General features: G+C 37.4%; 1 protein-coding gene, 2 long non-coding RNA genes and 1 pseudogene across 5 annotated transcripts; 2 read left to right on the top strand and 2 right to left on the bottom strand.

The window, feature by feature from the left end:
- Positions 1-1909: 1909 nt before the first annotated feature.
- LOC147505695 (uncharacterized) lies at positions 1910-3121 on the top strand. Its single transcript, XR_015220652.1, has 3 exons — positions 1910-1995; positions 2089-2169; positions 2548-3121. It is a non-coding gene; the product is annotated as an uncharacterized LOC147505695 (long non-coding RNA).
- Positions 3122-6729: 3608 nt separating this feature from the next.
- Positions 6730-8271, bottom strand: LOC147505694 (inositol-3-phosphate synthase-like; annotated as a pseudogene). Its single transcript, XR_015221091.1, has 5 exons — positions 8265-8271; positions 7431-7471; positions 7167-7343; positions 6883-7072; positions 6730-6796 (listed from the first exon to the last, which is right to left on the bottom strand). The product of XR_015221091.1 is annotated as an inositol-3-phosphate synthase-like (transcript).
- Positions 8272-10172: 1901 nt separating this feature from the next.
- On the top strand, positions 10173-10718 carry LOC147505693 (uncharacterized). Its single transcript, XR_015220651.1, has 3 exons — positions 10173-10244; positions 10331-10498; positions 10603-10718. It is a non-coding gene; the product is annotated as an uncharacterized LOC147505693 (long non-coding RNA).
- An 8259-nt stretch (positions 10719-18977) lies between these two features.
- Positions 18978-20918, bottom strand: LOC147505692 (uncharacterized). Of its 2 annotated transcripts, none has more exons than XM_086604166.1 (4): positions 19915-20918; positions 19666-19804; positions 19144-19576; positions 18978-19055 (listed from the first exon to the last, which is right to left on the bottom strand). In XM_086604166.1, the coding sequence occupies exons 1-3, from the start codon at positions 20302-20304 to the stop codon at positions 19173-19175; spliced, it is 933 nt and encodes a 310-aa protein (XP_086460292.1). In that variant the 5' UTR covers positions 20305-20918; the 3' UTR covers positions 18978-19055; positions 19144-19172. The 2 variants fall into 2 exon arrangements, with proteins under 2 accessions (XP_086460292.1, XP_086460293.1); XM_086604167.1 differs by having other exon boundaries at positions 18986-19068.
- Between the last annotated feature and the right edge of the window lie 1327 nt (positions 20919-22245).

Genomic DNA, 22245 nt, shown 5'->3' with positions numbered 1-22245 from the left:
TTGATTTTAAATAGCAAATTGTATACGAAATAGAAATCATTGAAAATTAGAGTGGGGGGTTATGTCTAATTCCCAATTATAAATGGGGGGTATGTCTAAAAAACCCAAAAAAATAAGAAGAAGTGGTTCCTTCGAAGTGGTACGTGTCTTTTAGAATTGCTACGGCGCCATAGCTAAAAGATAGGTGTAGGTGCCATTTTTTTAGTGCCGAACTGTTTTAAATTTTTAGAACTGGATAGATGCAATCACAAATACTAGAAGGACGTCACTTGCTATGCACGTGTTCATTAATTTGGCACATCTGTTGTGCCTCTTAGGCTGTGTTTGATAGGAGCTGTGGTAAATGCAAATTTTGTCACCATTTGACAATGGGAAATTTGTTAGGTGACAATTGCAAATAACTATTGGCAAATTTAAATTTGCACCTGTTTGATAATACTGTGGCAAATATCATTTACCATGATTTGTAACAATTTGCTGCTGTTTGATTGTCAAAGTTTTTGCCATTGCAAATTTTTCATTTTGTTTTAAAAAAAATTGCCGGCAAATAAATTTACGTTTTCTTTTATCTGTTCCACCTTCAACTCATTCGCTTCTCTCACTCTCTCTCACTCAAGGTTAGCCACCGAAACTCTCTTCCCCTCTCTCTCTTTAAATTTTATATATATAAAAATGAAATTATTTTAACTTTGATTGCAATTTCAATTTGACAGATTTGGAGAGGCAGGATTCATCTCTTTCTTATTTTAATTTGAATCAAGGTGAGAAATTTAAATGATTTTCACTTTATCTGTTAAATTTCCAAATTCGACTTTGGGAGTAAATGATGTAAAATAATCCAACCGAGATTTGCAATCAAATCTTTGGTTGCAAAATGGAATCTATGGTCCCAACATTATAGCTGGCGAAATATTATCTCATCTAAAATAGGTATTGTGTGTTTGACTATTTCATTTGAACGAAGTATAATTTGAGGATCGCCCTAAACACTCCTATCCAAATCGTGAATGTCGATAGTCGATAATCTTGAACTAGGCAGTAGGAGTAGAGAGTGGAGAATGTGATCCCAATGAATTTCAAATAATTTTAAAAATGCTCATCACCTTGCTAAGCACCCGAAAGAAGACCAAACTCTCACTTTTTCACTATAGTTTGGGCTCAATTTAGTTCGCATTTCATCAAACACATTCTAGAAGTGAGAAGTTCAATATTAAAATGAAGAAAGAAGATAAAATGTTTCGGTTTGGCGAGAAGTTGAGAGTTCTAGTTGAAGTCTTCTTGGTGTGTTATAATCGAATACTCTTCTTGACGATTGATCAATGACCATAAATATTAATTTATCTGCCATAATTTGTTATGGTATTTGAATTAACATGCGTGGAATGGTATGAATGTTTCAATTAAATTATTGCGTGCTTGTGGCGGTGTGTGGTTGTGGTGGGATGTGTGTGGTGTGTCGTGCAGGTGTGTGTCGTGTTGGTGGTGCAGATGTGTGCTGCAAGTGGTGGCGCAGGTGTGTGTAGGTGGTGGGCTGCTGGTGTGTGACTGTGTGGGCTGCGGTGTGCTGCTAGTGTGTGATGCTGCAACCAAGAAAACAGAAGAATATACGCATAAGGTCATTTTTTTTTCTCAGCTCTGTTTTATTTGTTTCTTATAATATGAATTTGATTTCAATGCTATGAATGTTTGATTTAGTTTATCTTATCTAGGATTAAGATATTTGTGTTGCTTGTATGATAGGATTAAGATATTTCTTATAATATGAATTTACTTATTGCTTTAGTTGAAAGAGTGGTGCCTTCTGTCAAGTAAATCTCATGTTCATTCCTTTCACCATGACAATATACAGAGAACCATCGGGTTAAGAAATTCCTGCAGCTTGCCCTTTGACTGAGGAGGATGAACACTGAGATGCCCGGAAAGCAATCTTATGTGTCTTAATGGGTGGGGAGGACTATTTAGATGCTTTTGAAGTTGGATTTATTCGGGAAACAGGTCAGCATTCTTTGCCCGCCTTAATCTTTCGTGATCTTGACTAGCGCTTTAGTTACTTCTTGTTTAAATGAAATTATGATCTCATCTCCACAGGAGAAAATTTTCAACAAGTATTATAGTGTTTTGGCCTCCAAATTTTGTAGTCATGACAAGAATCACAAATTCACGTTACAGGTATCTGATTTCTCGTTATTTCTTTATTTGATGACTATTGAATTAGTATGGAAGTGTTTGTGGAAAGACAAATAACAAATAATATGGTTTCCATAATACTTCGTATTAACACCTAAATGTTTCACACTGATTCATTGGTGAAAATATTATGATGGAGCCGACAAGCGAAGGGATAATCTTTTGTGAATATTTGGCAACAAAGTTCATCTCGTTCTCTCTGTGACTCTGTATGTGCGTATTGTGAGGATATGTTAGTTGTAAATGTAATCTGACAGAAATTGCACTTAACCGCACCAAATTTTTAAAAAAAGAAGGCTAAACTAGAGCTTCTTTGAACCTTACATGTTCATTGTTTTCCACTGTGTTCTAATTTTTCAGTATTGCTTGTGGGACTATTACAAATAACTCGACTCAATGGAGCTAATTCAGTCAAAGAACCTTGCGACATTCACTGCAGAAATGCTTGTGTCTTTCTCCCTTTCTCTTGCAGTCTTGAAGGCTGTTGACTTGACTGACCTTAAGCAGCTGACTCTAAAAAGAGTTATGCACTTTCAGATGCTTTTTGAGGCCATCTTTAAAAATCCAGAAGCTACTGTTTGGAATATCTTCACACCTGTCGGTGTTACCCCTGAGCTTGAACCTCTAGGGAATGGTCTTCAGTTCTTCATCAAGCAATATGTTGTGAATGCCGACCATGCCGATAAAAGCATCTCCAACAAATTCAAGATTGCTAGAAAGGCCTCGAGTAACATGGAAGGAATTCTGATGTGAACTTTCACTAGACTTTGAAATGGAAATCGATAATTTGTAACCTCTCCCACTCTTTATGGTTACAGTTGCTAGGTGGCCTTCATGTTTTGTTATTATTGTACTTTTAAGTTACATGTTTCAAATTACATTATTTTAAAACTATTATGTTATGTAAACAGCCAATGAATACGATGCTCTTTTGGTAAATTCGAGATATTAGATTAATCTACGTTAGCTCTCTGGGTTAATCATGGGATTTTCACCATGGAATTTCAAGCTATTTAGTGAATTCCTAATCTGTACATTTACTAGGGTATGCCCGTGCTTACGGCCCACGAGACCTTGCCGCGCCTGCGGCGCTACCCGAAAAATGAACAATCATGTTCATATATGTTTTGGGTATGAACATTTATTGTTCATATATGTTTTGGGTACGAACAATCATTGTTCATGTCTATTTTGGGTATGAACATTTATTATTCATATATGTTTTGGGTATGAACAATCAATGTTCATATTTGTTTTAGGTTCATGTTTTTTTTGGGTATGAACACGGATTGTTCATACCTAAAAAAGGTATGAACAATCAATGTTCATATCTGTTTTAGGTGTGAACATTTATTGTTCATATCTGTTTTGTTCATACCTATTGTTCATAACCATTATATGTGGTACACATATCAATCTTTGTCTATCCATTGGTTGCCCAGGTGTGTTTACCAGAACTTTGTCATATCTCATTTCTTAATTTTCAATTCCATTGTTTTAAAATGTGTCCACTGCTACAAAGCGAAAACGCCCACCAAACTTTGCAGTTATGTGCAGGAGCTTTTGATTATCTCTTCTTAATCCCAAGCAAAGAAAATATTACTTTGTGAGTATCCTATATATGTTTGGGAGCTAGAGTGTGTATGGGTATCTAATTACCCGAAACCGAATCGGAATTAGAACTGTTTATAGCGGTTATGGGTTTAAAAATGTTAATAGCGGAATTAAAACCGAACCGGAATTAATTAATACACTGTATATGTTAAATTTAGTGTGTAATATATATTTATATAGATCGTATGTATGCATGTATAGTATAATGTACTCTTGTTCGATTTAAAATGGAAATTAATACATGCGCACAATTTATGAGTTGTACTTAAAGTTTTTCTAAAAAATTCAAAGATTATCGAATTTATGACCATTATAAGTGTTATTGTCGCACTAAAAACTAACTTTTATATCTGTTACGTAATTAAAAACGTAATTTTAGTAATAATAATATATAACCCAAGAAAAAACCGAAACCAACTTAATTAATGGGTATAGTTTCGGGTTTTCTTAAAAATAAAATAAAATAACCAAACCTGATAGGAACCATTAAAAATAGAATGCAACTCGAAACCAGTAAAAACCGATCCATGAACACCCCTATTTGGTACCATGATCAACTGATCTTTGTATACAAAAGGGTATGCCCGTGCCTACGGCCCATGACGCGCTTGCGGCGCTACCCCGAAAAATGAACAATCAATATTCATATATGTTTTGGGTATGAACAATCAATGTTCATGTCTGTTTTGGGTATGAACATTTATTGTTCATATATATTTTGGGTAAGGATAACGATGCTTCACTTTGTCATAGATCTCTCTCTGATAAGAATAGCCTTCTCCTCCTCCCAGATGATATCATCATGAGTATCCTTACTAGACTTACTGTTGAGGCTGCCTTTCAATGTTTACGTGTATGTAGATCGCTTCGTACGACCTTGTCAAGTCCATCTTTTGTTGCCATGCACCTTGATCAAGCTACTCCAATCCTTGTTGTTCAGTGGTTAGAACCGAGATATTTCACAACACGTAATAAAACTGATATTGTCATCCATTTTTTGGATGGATGTAAGAATCTAGAATAAGGACAAAAGTCAATGTGAGCTATATCCGCACTGAGAAGGTGTACAAGCCCTTTCTTTTGGGTGTTGTATTGGGCGCCACTCAAATTAGATCGGGCAGCCTCCAGCCCAAATCCAAACACCAAAGCCCAAACAAAAGCCCAGTACACCCCACCAAATCGCGAAACCGGGAAACCTATTCTAACCGGTCATCTTTGTCGTCCAAAACCCTTCGACGTTTGTTATCGCCCTAACAAAAAAAAACCCAAAATCAACAATCGGCGGAAATTGAAGCAATCCAATTGAACCCTTCGACAATCTAATTGAAACAATCCATAAACGAGGCAATCCAATTCAGTTTTAGTGAAGTTCTTCAATCTCTGCGAGTTCTTCAACTATTTGCCACAATATGTGAAGCATATGTGTACAATTTCTGCCATTTGGTGCGAGTTCTTCAATTGCTCGGGCTTTCATGTCGAACCTGAACTCATGAGAAAGCTGTAAGTTTCTCTTTTTTTTTTATTATTTCCCCTCCAATTATAAGTCATGTCTGTATCATTGAAGAAAAATTTTCTTGTTTGAGTTGTTTCAAAGAAATTATTGAAAACACCTGCATAGTGAATGCAAACACGAAATTGACTGTTTTTTATGGATTAGAAGGAAAAAAAAACACGAAATTTGATGGATTTGATGGATGCAAACACGAAATTTGATGGATTTGATGGATTAGTTCTTCATCTTCTTCATCTTCTGCATCTTATTTTCTCTTAAATTTCACGTCAATTAGAAGGAAAAAAAATTATATGTAGAATGTTTTAAAGTGTTGGCTGTTTTTTGTTTATGCAGTTTGCATTTTTTATTTGGGAAGAATTTTGAGCATGCAACTAGAATAGTTGATCAAAGAGGTGTTAAGAGAATTTCTGGTGAACCCAGTGGTCGTTGCGTTTTTCAGGTACATTACATAAATCTTAACTTTTGTTTTCTCCAATTTTGTTGTTTGTTTATGATATTATGATGTTTGAATCTTTGTGTTAAGGAGAAGTAGTTGGGTTTCTTTACAGTTCATGAGCTTTTACTTTCTCCCTTTCTTTATGACCTTATTTAATCCTATATTCTGCTGCAAGAACCATATTCCAAGTGATGTTGTACACTTGTACATATTTCATGATCCCAAGTATTCCACTTTATCATGTTAGGCCGTTCCAATTTGATTAGACTTAGAGACTGTAGATGATTGTCTAGAGCATCGATGATAAGAGTGTATATAAGTACCTAGAGTTCGGTTATTAGGTACTTATGGTTTTGGCTTTAATAACACATAAAAGATAGCAGCTATAGCATTTTGTCAATGTAACCTAGTTCTGAAGCAAATAAGAGAGGGAAACTTACAGTTGACATGATTGGATTGACCATGCTACCTCCATGCAGAGATTCGGATTTGAGTGTTCAAATGAGGTAACAGGAAGGAAAGATGTTCTCCAAACCTTAGAAATAAATATCTTGGTAAGAGATGATATCCTTGACACAATAGACTTTTCTTGAACTCCCCGCAGGACGGCACCCACTTGACAAGATGGCAGCTTTTTCTATCTCTCAAGTAGTATTCCGAACTTGAAACTAAGTCGCGGCAATAAACTTTTTATGGATGATTTAGCTCTAGATGTGGAGGGGGCGGGGGGACTCACTTAATCTAGCGAAGTAGGAGTCTTTGGGGGCAAATTTACTCTTGTGGCATTTGGGCTTTGTGATGGGGCATGTCTATTTTCATAAACTCTAGAGATGAGACACCCAACCGTATCATAGATTCTAGGACAAGTCCAGTTGGTGAGGCATCACCTCACACCCTCACCAACTAGCAAATTAGGGAGGCGATCCCGTATGACTAGTACAATGACTTTATAAGTAAAAATTAGACAAGGCATGTTTGCTTACCAGTGGGGCCTTGGTGAGATAACTGAGAATAGTAGCAACTGGGTGGAAGGAATGGAACTTGCCCTGTTAAAAGCAATAAAACAAACAAATTAGCTCAAACATTATTAGGTACTAAAACATACGAACCAGAGTGCATATTAGAAAATTACCTCTCCCGACTTTGAAATTTTGGATTAGTGCCGAAGTTCAAAAAAGCGGGGACCAAGTCTAGTATGATGGGAGCAGCCAACAAGGAATCCTCACAAGTATTGTGCATGACAATAGTGCTCTTACCACCCATGAATATCTCGATGTGTACTCATCCATAGCTCTCTTGCTATCCCCCACATATGGCACATACTAGAAGAATATAAAATGTCAATTCATTAATACCAAAAGTAAGATTACACCATCTCAAAAGAGTTCATTGATGAAAAATGAGATTGTGATGTACCTTGATGACAATGACATGGTCGGGGTGCTCGCCCGGCTCATAAAGGATACCATTGCTAGAAACCATGTCGTCGACAACATTACTTTTTGAGATTTCCTTTGACCGGAAAGTTTGAGGTGCCGAAAGATTCATGCCATCATTGTTACCGAGATGGTTGTAGCTTACTATTGATGTTGGCTGTAATACCAAGTTAACAACACAATTACCGTTAAACACCATAACCACTTAAATAAAGCATGACAGTTAATCACCAATTACTCTCACCTTGATTCCAGCTCCCACAAGAAAATCAACCAGCACAAATTCTACTTAGGATTCTACTTAGGTTTATCATAGATTCTACTTAGGAGATCATGCCTACAAAAACCAACCGTATCTATGCTTTTCTAATGGGACCAATTCAACGACAATGAGTTTGTTTATATGTCAACCTTCCACTAGCACTGAGAACTTTTCCCTGAGTCCTTGATGACAAAAATCGATCATTAATCCTTGTTATTGGCCCAAGAACTCCATTTCAACAACCTTGGATTAAACTTCCGATATTGTTCTAAACTTAGTGCGTAAACACAAGTTCCATTAGAAATTCAGTTAGGAAGAATTTGGTCTAAAAAGTCTTTGGAATGTGCCGAAAAGTGTAGATATCATTGAAAATTTAGGTCTTTCTTGTCGGAATATAGAGACTTTTGGAAATTTTGTATCTGAAATTTTGAACTTGCACCTTAAAATAGGATGGCATTCATGGTATCAATGTATCATACATTATTGTAAGTCTTTATTAAATGTCTAGACTCTGAAAAGAGAATGGCTACATTTGAGCTTTTTGTCTCTCCTTGATAATACAAGTAGACCCACTTTGATTGAACTATTGAACACCACTAGGCAAGACTACAAAAGATTTTCCCTCAATTGATGTAATTCTACCTCAATCTTTTGATTCAATAGCCCTAGCAATCTTAGCATTCTACCGCAGCGGCTTAAACTTTCATAGTGCTCATCTTTCATATATACCTAGTATTTTCCTTTAGGGCCTGATGTTATAAGAGAAGATACTTTTACCATTTTATGATTAGTGTTTCTGTACATTCTGTTACTCACCTTTCATACTGCTTATGTTCTTGAGTCTTGGCAAATGAGTAATGACCTTGATCACATGCAGCTTTTACGAAAGTACTTGCTTAAGGTCTAGATCTGAGGGAACAAACTGAAGCGGTAAAGCATTATAGGTGAGAAGCTCTTTCTTTGGTTATCAAATTTCTTGAATGTACAATCAAGGTGGTTTTTTGGGTGGTTTCCCCTATGCTTGACGAGGGACGAGTCAAGTTCATTTTGTGTAGAGAGTCTAGTTATTTTGTTGTAATACTTGATGTACATAAATGACGGTTCATAAGAAAAACAGTCTTGTATATCGGCTAGAAATTGTATTGTGGGTTGAATATTTTATAGGGTGTTATGTACATATGGTTGTTGGAAGGATGTCATTATTGATTTCAGATTATGACAGGTTTAAGTATCTGAAATGTTGACTAAACAAAGGAAACTCGCCCAAAAATTCGATAGAATTTGGATAGGTAACGCCTCATTCTATTTCTTCATATATACTTGGATTTATCATAGCAAGCTTATAAGTATATTAGTTTTACGACTGGGATGATCTCTTTTTTCTAGTGGTTTTCTTTGTACATTGTTTATTTAAATATGGTTTACTAATACTTGTTTTATTTTTCTTTGTAGCGATGGGTCCTCAATCAAAGAATGTGAAGAATGTAGCGAAAACTACATTCAAGGGTGTTAAGAAATTGTTTGGTGGCGGTTCCTCTAGCGGTGATGCAGTTGGAAGAAAAAGACATAGGGCAGGCGGCTTAACGGCATCAAGACGTAGGGGACCATTTGAAAAAAAGAGGTTCCTGAGGTTGATTCGTTTAGTGAAGATAGTGTAGATAGTGTAGATAGTGATACTAATGTAGGTTTAGATGTAAGTTTAGACAAAGGGAAGAGTATAGTAGAAGAGGAGAGTGAGGAGAGTGAGGAGGAGAATGAGGAGGAGGATGAGCAGGATGATGATGTTGAAGAATATGTGGTAGAAGACGTACCACCCGGTGGAAGAAGCACCTCCGTATTGGATTTCGTAAGAAAATCCAATGATGATTTGGAGTTTCAAAGAGGTGTGTATGGGGGAGGCCCGTATGAGTCAGAGTTGTTGTATGACTATGCGGTGCATGTCGCTCGCGATGTTTGGGAGAGAAGGGTAATATTTTGTTTTTCTTGTGTACTTTGATTTTCTTTTACAAAATCTTTTGTTTCATTCATATATATCTAATGCGTGCTTTCGGTTGTTTCAAGAGGATCGCGGAGCGTTGAAGTGTGTTTCACACTTAGCGAAGTTATCCCAATGGAATTTCAAAAATGAATGTGAAAGGTCTCCGAGATTTGCCGTGCAGTTGAGAAGGACTAGGTTGTTTGATCTCGTAGAAGGTTATCACGAGCATATGGATCCACCATTGATCTGCGTTTTGGAGAGATGGCATCGGAGACCAACACCTTCCATATGCCGGTTGGGGGAGATGACTGTGACTTTGGACGATGTTGTCCAAATCTGTGGAGTCAGTTAGAGGAAGAAGAAGTGCAAAGGGGGACAAAGTGAGCTGAACTTACAACAATCGATAAATCTCTTACATCTTGGTGCAGGGCTCCCTATTGATTTGATTAGGGGGAGATGGAAGCTAGCACGTTCACTTCAAAAGTAAGGCTAGAATTCATCCGAAGCATTTTGCGAACAAGGTTCATGATAGCCCTATATGTGTGACTGCTTTGGGAATGTGGTAGAGAAGGCCTCGAGTTTCCAGGATGTTCAACGGACTGTTAGAGCTTTTATTCTATTTTTCTTTGGATGTGCCGTTTTTACTGACAAGTCTGGGACTGGAGTGCCTATATGTTATCTGAGGCCGTTGTTGAAATTGAGTGAGATAACAGAGTATGCATGGGGTGCGACAATTTTGGCATTTTTTATATAGAGGTCTCGGGGGCGCCACATGTGCGAAGGTGAAAGGGGTTACAGGCTATATGACTCTTCTACAGGTAAAACTTGAGTATTTTAGAGTTTATTTTTTTTTAATGTTAATTTTATTACTCTATCAATATGTTAACTATTTGTGTATATCTAGGCATGGATCTATGAGTATTTTCCGGTATTCATGACAGTCCCAAACTTCAACTATATCTCGTCTCAGCCGCGTGCTCATAGACACATCCCAGTCGCTCCACACTATTACGACACAACGTATGCATTGCAGTTTTATCGAGCGATAATTGATGATTTGAATGAGTTCAATGTAAGTATTAAATTCAATGACAATTTGGTATTTAAGTTTGTTTATATTTATTTTTTAGTAATTGATCATTAGAGTTGTTAATGACACATTTGATTTTGTTTCAGGTTGTTTGGCATCCCTACAAAAATATCAGAGATACAAACCCGATCGATGACATTGCATTTTTTGAGGGATTGCTATGTTTTTTTCAACATTGTCGAGCTTTTTCTTGCCGCAAAGGGTGGTGCGTCGGTTGGGTCCGCGTGCAACTTGTACCTAAAAGATCCTCCAATGCCAAATTGGAGAACAAGATGGCGTGGGACGCGGGTATGAGGTATGAGGTGAGTTTGGACCAATATTGGGCCACTTTATCGAGTCATGGCAGAATCACGTGATCCAACTCGCAACCGAGGACCTATTTCGTCTTATCCATGGGAGTGTCATCAAAACTACATGACTTGGTATGCGAGGAATTCTCATGTAGTTTTGGTGAACCCTGAGCTTCTTCCTATTCATCCCTCCCTCGAGACACTGCCTAACTGTTCACCGATTGTAAGTATTGTGATTTTTAATTGAGTTTTTCTCTACCGTGATTTTTGCATTCGATTGGTAACTTATCTTGATTTTTCTTTTTTTACGTAAGCGGCGTCATCGATGAAACCGTCGTTTGCTAGAGAGAGGTCTGCAATTGGTGGGAATGATATGCCGGAGGAAGCAAGGTCCTCCTTCGAACAGCGCATAAACTTGACTAGGTGCAAGTACATTGGTGGGCTTATAGTTGATTTGTTTTTGGTTTAGGGTTTGTAACTTTGTAATTTAGTTTGATGGATGTAATTTGTTTCAGTTTAGGGTTTGTAATTTTGTTAACTTCGAATGAATTGATGGATATGATGTTTGCTTGAATGTTGGATGTTTGAATGGATGAATGATGTTTAATGTTTGAATGAAATTTAATGAATATGAATGGATGAATTTGATGAATGAGAGTGTTTGATATCTAATGTTTGAATGGAAAAGTGGAATTTAATGAATATGAATGGATGAATTTGATGAATGAGAGTGTTTGATATTTGATGTTTGGATGGAAGAGTGGAATTTGATGAATATGAAAGTGTTGTAAAAACAAAACGAATTTTGAAATTTTTTTCCAAACGATCAAACAAGATCGTTTGGCATAAAGGCCAAACGACCTCGCCAGATCGTTTTTTCCTTTATACCTAAAGCGACCTCGGCAGATCGTTCTTTTTTTAATCTCAACGACCCACCCACATCGTTTTGGTCTAAAGGCCAAACGACATGTTCATGTCGTTTTTCTTTAATCCCAAATGATGTGGGTCGTTGGGATTAAAGCCAAACGACTTGACCGTGTAGTTTCGGTCATTATTGACAACATACCTAACATTATTTCAAATCACTTTCGATTGTCGTCCGAATCAACTAGTCGATCACTTTCGATTGTCATCCGAATCAACTTAGTCGATCATTCGATTTCAAAATCACTTTCGATTGACGTCCGAATCAACTTAGTCGATCGCTCTATTTCCAAATCACTTTCGATTGTCGTCGAATCAACTTAATCGATCACTTTCGATTTCCAAATCAAATCAAATAAAAGCCCTAACATTATTTCCAAATAACATAAAAATCAAATCAAATTACACTTGTTCCAAATTACATCAAAATATCAAATTACATCAATATATCACTTAGTCGATCGCTCGATTTCAAAATCACTTTCGATTGCCGTCGAATCAACTTAGTCGATTACTTTCGATTTCCAAATCAAATCAAATAAAAGCCCTAACATTGATAACATAAAAATCAAATCAAATTACACTTGTTCCAAATTACATCAAAATACAAATTACATCAAAATATCATATCGACAACATACAAACAACTTAGTCGATAATAACATGTATTATTGGGTCTTCAACGAGCTCCTTTTCCCATATTAAATTGGGAATGTTCAATGCCATAAATTGCAATTGCCTTCTTTGTCAAGGCCAAATTCAACTGTCGACAATATCATATCGAGCTCTAAGCCATTGGCACACATCGGAGGAACCGGACAATCTTCAACAAGTTCAACATTGACAAAATGATTTCCACCAACATGTGCGCTACCCAACACTTGGGTCTCTCTCAGGATTTTCTTGGGTTCTCAGCGGCATGAGAAGGAAGCACCGACGAGCTCCTAAATGCATAAGGACAACATTAAATCTTGAAGCAAATAAGTATCCAAAGAAAAGGCATGCTCATCCACTTATTTAAGGGTGTGTAACCTTCTTCATGTAGGATTTCCTTCATCGAATAAAAACCTCACTTTGATTGTACAAAGTACAATAAAGGGGAGGTTGTCGATAAGCTCTTTGTACAACTCCCTTCTCATCTGTGGCCATTCTTCTTGACTTCTTCCTAATGCAATGCGTAAAGCTCTATAACCGCTAGGTTCCATCGCCAACGGGGTCATGGACTCTAACAATGTATTTATGCATTTCTTCGGGAATATCCAACCCGTAATCCTTAGGACCCCTCGTCTTTCCAAAGTCTAAGCCATCTCTCACATTTTCGTGGTGTATTTGTTTTTGGAGAAGGCTTATTTCGTGGTGTGGTTGTTTTGGTGTTTTTGGGAGAAGGTTTATTTCTTGGTGTGGTTGTTTTTGGTGTTTTTGGAGATGGCTTATTTGTTGGTGTGGTGTGGATGTTTTGGGTTGGTAGTTTTGGAGAAGACTTCTTTCTTGGTGTAGTGTGGGTGTTTTGGGGGGCGTAGTGTTTGGTTGTGAGACCCACTCTTCATGGTCACGTTGAGAATGTTCAAAATGAGATGGATCTCGCTTTGAAGAGTTATCATCTCCGTTTGAAGCTTTCTATCGCAGCTACCTTCGGCCGACCTTTGGTTTTGCTTCCTCACAAGGCGGTACTAGCCATGTACTTTACGGTGCGGCAATCTCCATAAGCTTCCTAATCATAACCCTCGCTTCTTCTTCATAAACCATTGCAAACCTATTCATGAACAAGTCCATCGAAGGTGCAACATCGGGACCAACACCCGTGACACATTGGGAGAAGCGGCACAATGTTTTCCAAAAAGGGGGTCGATAGCGGACAAAGGGATGGACCGCTCTTGCTCTTCAAACTCAATTAATTCATGAGCACATGGCAGTCCATGGCTCAAACGCATAAATAACACCAACACCTTATCTCTCTCTTTCCATCTTTAACACACTTTTGGGTATCTATTTCTTAAAATAACAAGTCTAAACACTTGCGTGAGACAAGGCCTCCGAGTTCACTTAAACAAAAGGAATCCGGTGGTGGTCTTTGAAGTTACAATCATACTTCTCGAAGGTAGCTCTAATCTCGGACATCTAGATCTCTAGAATCGGGTGGATTAAGTTAAACATACTCAAAAAATCATGGCGGTTTGCATTTCCTAGTACACGCTTCACCGAGCATGAGACCCTTCAACTCTATTGGTCGTTTGTACTCCCAAAGTGAATGTGTTGGTCAGTCCAACAACATATGAATCGATCCCCGTGAGGAAACCAAGTCTCGCAAATAACAAACAAAATTGGAGTACTCAACCCTGTAATATTTTTCCAAAGCATCCCATCTACGCTGGAAAATAACCTCTGTCTTTGATTTGACTACAGTGTTCCTCGAGAACTGGGCCTTCTCTACAAGTTCTGTAGTTGGAAAAATATCGTAACATTTTGAAAGGACGCACGTAGCGATATGCCATCTACATAGATGCTTGTGTGCGTTAGGGAAAACTCTGTCAGCGGCACTCATCAGGGCTAAGTCCCTGTCAGACACGATCACAGATGGGCTTATGTCACCAAGCAAACCACTAAAATGATGCAGGGCCCACTCATAGTCGACTGTTGTTTCAGACTGAAGCAGCACCTGACACACGGTGAAAGATTTCCACGTTGAAGTCACCCCTACAAACTGTACGAAAGGCCACCGATACCTGTTAGTTTTGTAGGTAGCGTCTAACATGAAAACTTTTGGAAAAGTCCGAGCCAACTTAACACCTTCTGGATGGGCCCATAACAATCTCGTTATCTCGCCGGTATTCTCATCATGTCTCAACTCCTCAAAATAATGTTCTTTTGCTAACAACTCACATAATCTCGCAATTGTGTGAGACCGCTCATATCCATTTCCTCACCTTACGCCTTGCGGTGTAGACTTGGGATATACTAGAGATGTTATCATGATACCTATTCTTGATGGAATCCAATATTTGTTTAGGTTTTATTCCACACTTACTCATCTCGACAAATACTCAAACTCGGAACGGTTAGTCGAAAGTAGCAAATGCATGTCCTTCAAGGGTCTTCGCCAATGGATGGTTGTGAACACCATTAAGAAGCGACAATTTTCCAACTATCGACAAAGGACATGCGCGTTGGAAAACACCTTTTAACTTAAATGGACATCCCGATTTCTTGGTTCCCGACCTTCTCTTATTAGCCCCTCTTCGCCTTCCTTCTTGTGTGACCGATACACACCGAAAGCACTCGCAAGCCAAATTCAATCTTGCTACTTTCGGTTTCCTTTGGCACACTCACTTTTCAATGACCACAACAACATTAACTTGTCTTCCTCTAGCGGTTGCCCAACCGATTGCCTCACTACGTGTATGAAAGACCTAAACACATAAAAAACAACAACTATTATTAATACACTAATAAAATTATATTTAGAAAATTTTAAAAAAAATGAAATCAATGCCTACTCAATCATACCTCTTCCGTAGTAAAAATTTCTGTTATATCACTTAAAATCGGTTGACAATCCACATCATTCGAGTTTGCAGAGGATCGGTTCCCGGATAGCGGCAAAGAATTCTACATATAGAAGAATAAAACAAGAGTCTCAAACAATTTGCATTTAGTTTCAAAGTCACAAAAAAAAAACTTTTAATTAAATTTAGTCCAAACGACCCAGCCATGTAGTTTCATCGAGAGTCCAAACGACCCAACCATGTAGTTCTATAGTGTCTCCAAACGACCTGGAGAAGTCGTTCCATAGTTTTACCAAACGATCCAGCCATGTAGTCCTATAGTGTAATGAAACGACCCGGCCATGTCGTTCTGTAGTGTTGTCAAACTACACCGCCATGTCGTTCTGTAGTGTTCTCAAACAACACGACCATGTCATTTGATAGTGTTCCCAAACGACCCAACCATGTCGTTTGGGCTCGGGTTTTGCATTCATTCATTTTGCATCCATTCATTCATTCATTCAATCAATCAAGTGTTTTGTATTCATTTTAATCAAGTGTTACCTCATTATTTAGGTTTGCACTTTGTCGTCGGCGATTTCTCGGAATTTCATTTGCTCGACTTGTCGCATCTTCAAATTCTTCACCTTGACCTTCAACATTTTGTTCCACTTCTTCACTTTCAACATATCTTCTATTTTCTCCTTCTCTAATTTGTTGTTCTTCTCTAATTTGTTGTTATACCTCAAACATTACCTCAAATACTTCTTCTTCATCTTCATGTTCCATTTAGAGAAACTTGAGTATATGGAGAAACTTGAGTATGTAGAGAAACTTGAGTATTCTATGTAAACCCTAAACTCTAAACTGAGTGAATGAGTATTCTATATATATTTGAAATTTTGATATATTTCGAATAATTAAGTGAAATATATTTGTAAACCCCCCAAACTAGTTTATTATTTACAATTGAATAAAAAAAAATGGAAAATAACAAGTTTAGATATAAAACAAATTATTATTTTAGATTTGGATAATTGAGTGAAATATGTTTGAAATTAATTTTTTTTTATGTCTGCATGCGAAATTTGTAAACCCTAAACCCTAAAACCCAAACCCCAAACCCCAAACTAGTTTATGATTCAAAATTTGAAAAAGAAAATAATAAATAATAAGTTTATAAATAAAACAAATTATTATTTTGAATAATTAAGTAAAATATGTTAGCACGAAATTTGTAAACAACTCTAAACCCTAAACCCTAAATCTCAACCTAGTTTATGATTCACAATTTTAAAAATAAAATAAAAAATAACAAGTTTAGATATAAAACAAATTATTATTTCAAATAATTAAGTGAAATATGTTGGTACGAAATTTCTAAACCCTGAACTCTAAACTCTAAACCCCAAACTAGTTTATGATTAACAATTGAAAAAATAATAATAATAACAAGTTTAGATATAAAACAAATTATTATTTTAGATTTTAGCATGTTTGATTACATGTTTTAACTTGGTTATAAAGATACTATGTCATAACAGATAAAGAGTGCAGAGTGCATGTAGTTTTATTGATGTAATTGTGTTGTTTCTAACCCAATTTTTTAAATCGGATTTCAATTTTTCTAATTCAATTGAAATCGTTTGAGTGCGTTTATCGTTTGAGGCGTGTCCACGTCATTTGAGTGCGTGTCCACGTCGTTTGAGTGTACACTCAAACACGTGACCAAGTCGTTTGAGTGTATACTCAAATTACATGTCCAAGTCGTTTGAGTGTATACTCAAAAACTACATGGACAAGTCGTTTGAGTGTTACTCACACTAACACACAAACTACGCGGCCATATCGTTTGAGTGTATACTCAAACTACGCGGCCATGTCGTTTGAGTGTACACTCAAACTACGCGGCCATGTCGTTTGAGCGTACACTCAAACTACGCGGCCATGTCGTTTGAGTGTATACTCAAACTACATGGACCCGTCGTTTGAGTGTTACTCACACTAACACTCAAACTACGTGGCCATGTTGTTTGAGTGTACACTCAAACTACGCGGCCATGTCGTTTGAGTGTACACTCAAACTACGTGGTCATGTAAGTATACACTCAAACGACATGGCCGCGTAGTTTGAGTGTTAGTGTGAGTAACACTCAAACGACGTGTCCATGTAGTTTGAGTATACACTCAAACGACTTGGTCATGTAGTTTGAGTGCACACTCAAACGACAAGGCGCGTAGTTTGAGTGTACACTCAAACGACATGGCCGCACAGAAGTTTCATTGTTAGTGTGAGTAACACTCAAACGACTTGTCCATATCGTTTGAGTGTATACTCAAACGACTTGCCCATGTAGTTTGAGTGTAACTCAAACTCAAACTAACACTCAAACGACTTGGCCAAGTCGTTTCTTTACACTCAACGACATGGCCAAGTCATTTTCGTTTACACTCAAGCGACATGACCATGTTGTTTGAGTGTAAACGAAAGAAATGAGTCGTTTGTCCAAAGACATCATTTGAGTGTAAAACCGACCGGAGGGTTTGTTTCGGCGATACCGGTTGAATTGGTTGCTGGGCTTGGGCTTTGATGGCAAACTTGTAATATGGCAAATTTGTAAAATTTCTTTTTTTTTTAGGGGTTGCCCAATCCAATTTGATGAGTGCCCAATGGAATCACCTTTCTTTTTGGTTCCTATAAGGGGTTCCTACTATTCAAAAATACAACTCTTGATGACTCCGCTTTTTTCATATGGAATCCTATTACACAAGAACAAGTAACTATTATTGTTCCAGAATTGAGATATAGAGTATGTGGATTATACTTCCATTCCCAAACAAAGGAATATAGAGTTCTTTACATGTGTTGTGGATTACTAGGTTCTGAGTTTCATATTGTCAGCTTGGGCAAAAAATTGTGGAGGGAGATATCCAACTGTACTCAAGTTCCTTTGCTTTCTGAGACCCCTGTCATCTTAAATGAGACCCCGCCTTTGGATGGTTTCATTTGATCTATCCCGATGTGGAATCCGCGATGCCTTCTACTTGTTCAAAGTCCATCCTATTATTCAATATTGACAATGAGGATTTTGCACAATTCCACATCATCCTGGAGCATAACATTGTTCAAGGTGGAGACATGAGCGAATGGAACTCTTGGAGCTGGAAGGGCGTTTATGCTTATCTGATGCTATATCTTATACAGAAACAACTCAATCTTACGCATTACATGTTATTCTAGTATATTGAAATAATATTGAATATATATAGTATTCAATATTGAATATTGTAACAATAACATGAACATTTATTTATTTTAGTATATTGAAAGATTTATTTTGTGGAGTTGTCGAATATCACTTATCTGATGCTATATCTTATACAGAAACAACTGGAAAGCGTGATACTACACAAACAAGCACTAAACGCATCGAATAAGCAAACACCATGAAAATACTGAGAAGTTCGATAACTTCTCTTTTCACAATTGTTCTGCAAGTCGTTGTTTTTTTAATCAAAATACACTTAAAATCCACAAAATCTAAAAACACACCATCCATTGAAGAGCACAGAGGATCTACAGTCTCAACTAAAATGAAACAAAAAAGGGTAATAGTGCTTGTCAAACAAAGCGATTATAGATTGATTGGTTGTTACGCAAGTTGTTTGCAAAGGCTTGCACTTAGTATCTTCCATGTCGAATCGGGATCCGATATCTCAATTTGCATCTTCTTCATCTGCTTTTTGCCTCGGGAATCTCCCTCGCTTAATATGGACCATAGACGAAATTTCTTCAGCAGCAAAAGTCTTCTCTTCACCCTTGTAATTTGTCCATCATGATCCCTGCAAATCACAGCTTGAGTACCTGATTAGCCATAGTAGCAAAAATCCAAAAGAACTGCCTTAAACCAGACAAGTGCATTACATGTACCATAATAGCAAAAATCCAAAAGAAGTGCCTTAAGCCACTGGAAGGTTGTCCAAAAGCCACTCCTTCCTAAGATCTTCATCATCAAAACTCAAAAAGATTTCACCCATGTTTGGGCTATTTCCAAGGAAGGTCATTCCAAGCTTAAAATTTTCTTTAGACAACTCAAGACCTTTCAAGGCATCATGAACTTTTTGCATCATGCTAGGAGGTCGCTTCAAATTGTCCGCCATTGCCTTAGCAGCTTCTGCAAGATGTTCGAATGTCTTAGCTATCTTCTCGTCGTTCACATCTATGCGAGGTTTTTTTTTCTTTTGCCCATTCGAATTTTGACGCGGTGATTCTGCTTCCACATTCACCCCTGAGCCTTGGGTAGCATCTCCGGTATTGTCAACATATTCATTTACATTAACGGGGTCATTATCATCAGTTTCATCTATTAAAATAAACACACAACATAGTTATGAGCTTAGTAATATCTTATCGCATAAAGAAAAACCACAAAAAAAAAATTAAACGCATTACCATCCAATATGGGTATAGCATCAGGATCATGCGCATTAAAGTTTCCACTTCCATTTGCAGAATCATTTCCATATATGAAGTCAAGCATCTCATAGTTTGGAAGCCACTTGATTTTATAACTTGCTGCAGCTGGGTGAGCCTACAATGATAATGTGACTCACGGTTAGTCCTCTAGGAAGCTAGCTTTTCTTCAATGACAAATATATTAAAGTGAAATATATATAAAATGGCTAAATCAAGATCATTTACCTGAATATACCTCTCCCATACATCGGCATCAGCTTGAATGTACTTAGTTTGATGGTTAAAGGAGAAGCCACTCTGGCCTAGCAACTCTGCAGCAACTGTGTAGGCACCCCTTAATGACCTTAGCCTAGAGTGCACATGATTCCAATCCACTTTTTGAGAACCAAAATTGGTTACCACACTTGCAAATTGAACTAGAGTATCTTTCTTGGAAACGTTAGAATTCTGAGAACCCTTCCCTAGAACAATAATGATGTCAAACAAAGTTCCGACAAGGATCTTGTCCATTCCATCATTCCAACGTATTTGACGCTTCCCCTGAACAACTTCTGGAATTGGCGGAGGCGGGGGTGGAGGACGTGGTGCTTGGCTTCTAGCATTGTTATGTGACATTGTTCTGAATATAATAAACCAAAAGAGAATAATATAATAATCAGTGTTCTATATCGACACGAAACCAAAATGTGATAGTGAACTTCGTAGTGGTAGGACTTGAAACCAAAACAAGGTTTAGATATTCATACACAAATCTAAACAAAGAGTTACTAATATAAGGAAGGCTATAAGAAACCATATTGTCATATAGATTAACAAAAGTCATAAGCCATAATAATACAAGTATCCCAGAGGCAAAACACATCATTCAACATTGCCAAAACAGCGACAACAAAAAACATAAAATTAAACCACTATTGCCAACAACACACTAGTTATTCTTCTCCATTTCGTTCATCTCGACGCTCCCACATGTCCGCCATCAACCCATCTCTCCACGCTGTCCAACCATCACTCGGAGTCATGGTTATCCCCACATCATCGCCTACTTCTCCATTTCCTTCCTCTTCAATAGTCGCTCTTTCTTCTTCCCATATATCATCATTATTATCGAGCAAAAAGTTATGCAACCCACAACATGCACAAATTATCTTTGCTTGTGTCTCAACATCATGGTGTGGAGCGTGCCTAAGATACGCAAATCTTTTCTTCAACACACCAATTGTCCTTTCAACAACATTCAAAGATGAATGACGGAAGTTATACATTTCTTTTGCATTCGGGCACCGTTGTATCTAGAGTTACGTTGTTGGTCACTAAGATGATATCTTACAAAGACGATATGGTGAAAGGAAGTGTGGAACTAAGCGGGAACCCAAAGATCGGCGAGATAATACTTACCTATGTAAAAAATTAATTAGAATGATTGATGAATTTTAATAATACTCCAAAACAGTTGGGATTTGAAATGTTTTAAGGATATTACCATGTGGTACAGTTAGTTTTGTGCCCTGGCCGACTCAACTCGCACATCTCGAAAAAGCGACCATCATGGGTGGAACCCTCCCAACCAAGTAATACGTAGGTGAATCTCATACCAAATGTACATGCCACTAAGACATTACGAGTAACCGGCCCTTTCGATTCACGATACCTAACTTGATCTTGAGGTGGTGCGTAAGCTTCAAAGTGGGTGCCATCAATTGCACCCACAACACCCTAATTAATATAGCATCATCAGTAAAAGAATTACTAATTAACATTATGTACATTAGATATATAGCTAACAAACCTAGAAAAAATGGTGCCAAGATTTAGGTGTTCCACCACGGTCGGTGGAGAGTTTTCTATGGTGGCGGTCGTGCCGATTCTCTATGTAGCCTAAGCGGTGCATTTAAGACTTCGGTGGAAGTACCGGTTAATTGTTTTCTGTTGATCTAAAAAATTGAAGCTCAAAAGTCCGATTCCTTAAATCGTGCCTAACCTGTGTGTAAGAAAATGGCTACTTGTTCTTCAACCTTAACGGACCGACTATCAACTAACCCATAACCCCCAAGAATCGAAAGTGCATAGACGCGTTCAAATGTAAATATCCTCATTCTCATTTGTTAAGTAGCATATCACGGTCACTACACCTGAACATTGGCGTGAAAACAATGTTTCTCTCGAGCATCCCAATTTCTAATGAGGGCCCTAGGAACTATAACCCTTCGCTTATTTCTCCTATACCATTGGTACCACATCATAGCCTGCATGATTGTTAGCATCATAGTGCTGCAGCTAATTTACGTTCTTCTTCAGTCGGCATTCTACCTAATTAAATGGACAATCATGCATGAGACGAAATAAGACAAAGCAAAAACATAGAATGAGCAAAGAATGACAACAATTTAATTTACCAGTAAAGAAACCAAATTCATAACTCAATCAAAAGCATGTCAACTAGATTACTAGCTAACACAAGCGACAAAAAAATAGATTTATACCAAATGCAACTACAATGAATCCAAATCTGATGAATTATCCAATTACTTATTAAATTGAACAAAAAGGCAGAAA

The sequence above is a fragment of the Coptis chinensis genome, chromosome 4 (genome assembly GCF_015680905.1).
Source record: "Coptis chinensis isolate HL-2020 chromosome 4, ASM1568090v1, whole genome shotgun sequence".
Classification (NCBI taxonomy): domain Eukaryota; kingdom Viridiplantae; phylum Streptophyta; class Magnoliopsida; order Ranunculales; family Ranunculaceae; genus Coptis; species Coptis chinensis.
This window is presented reverse-complemented; position numbering and strand designations above follow the sequence as displayed.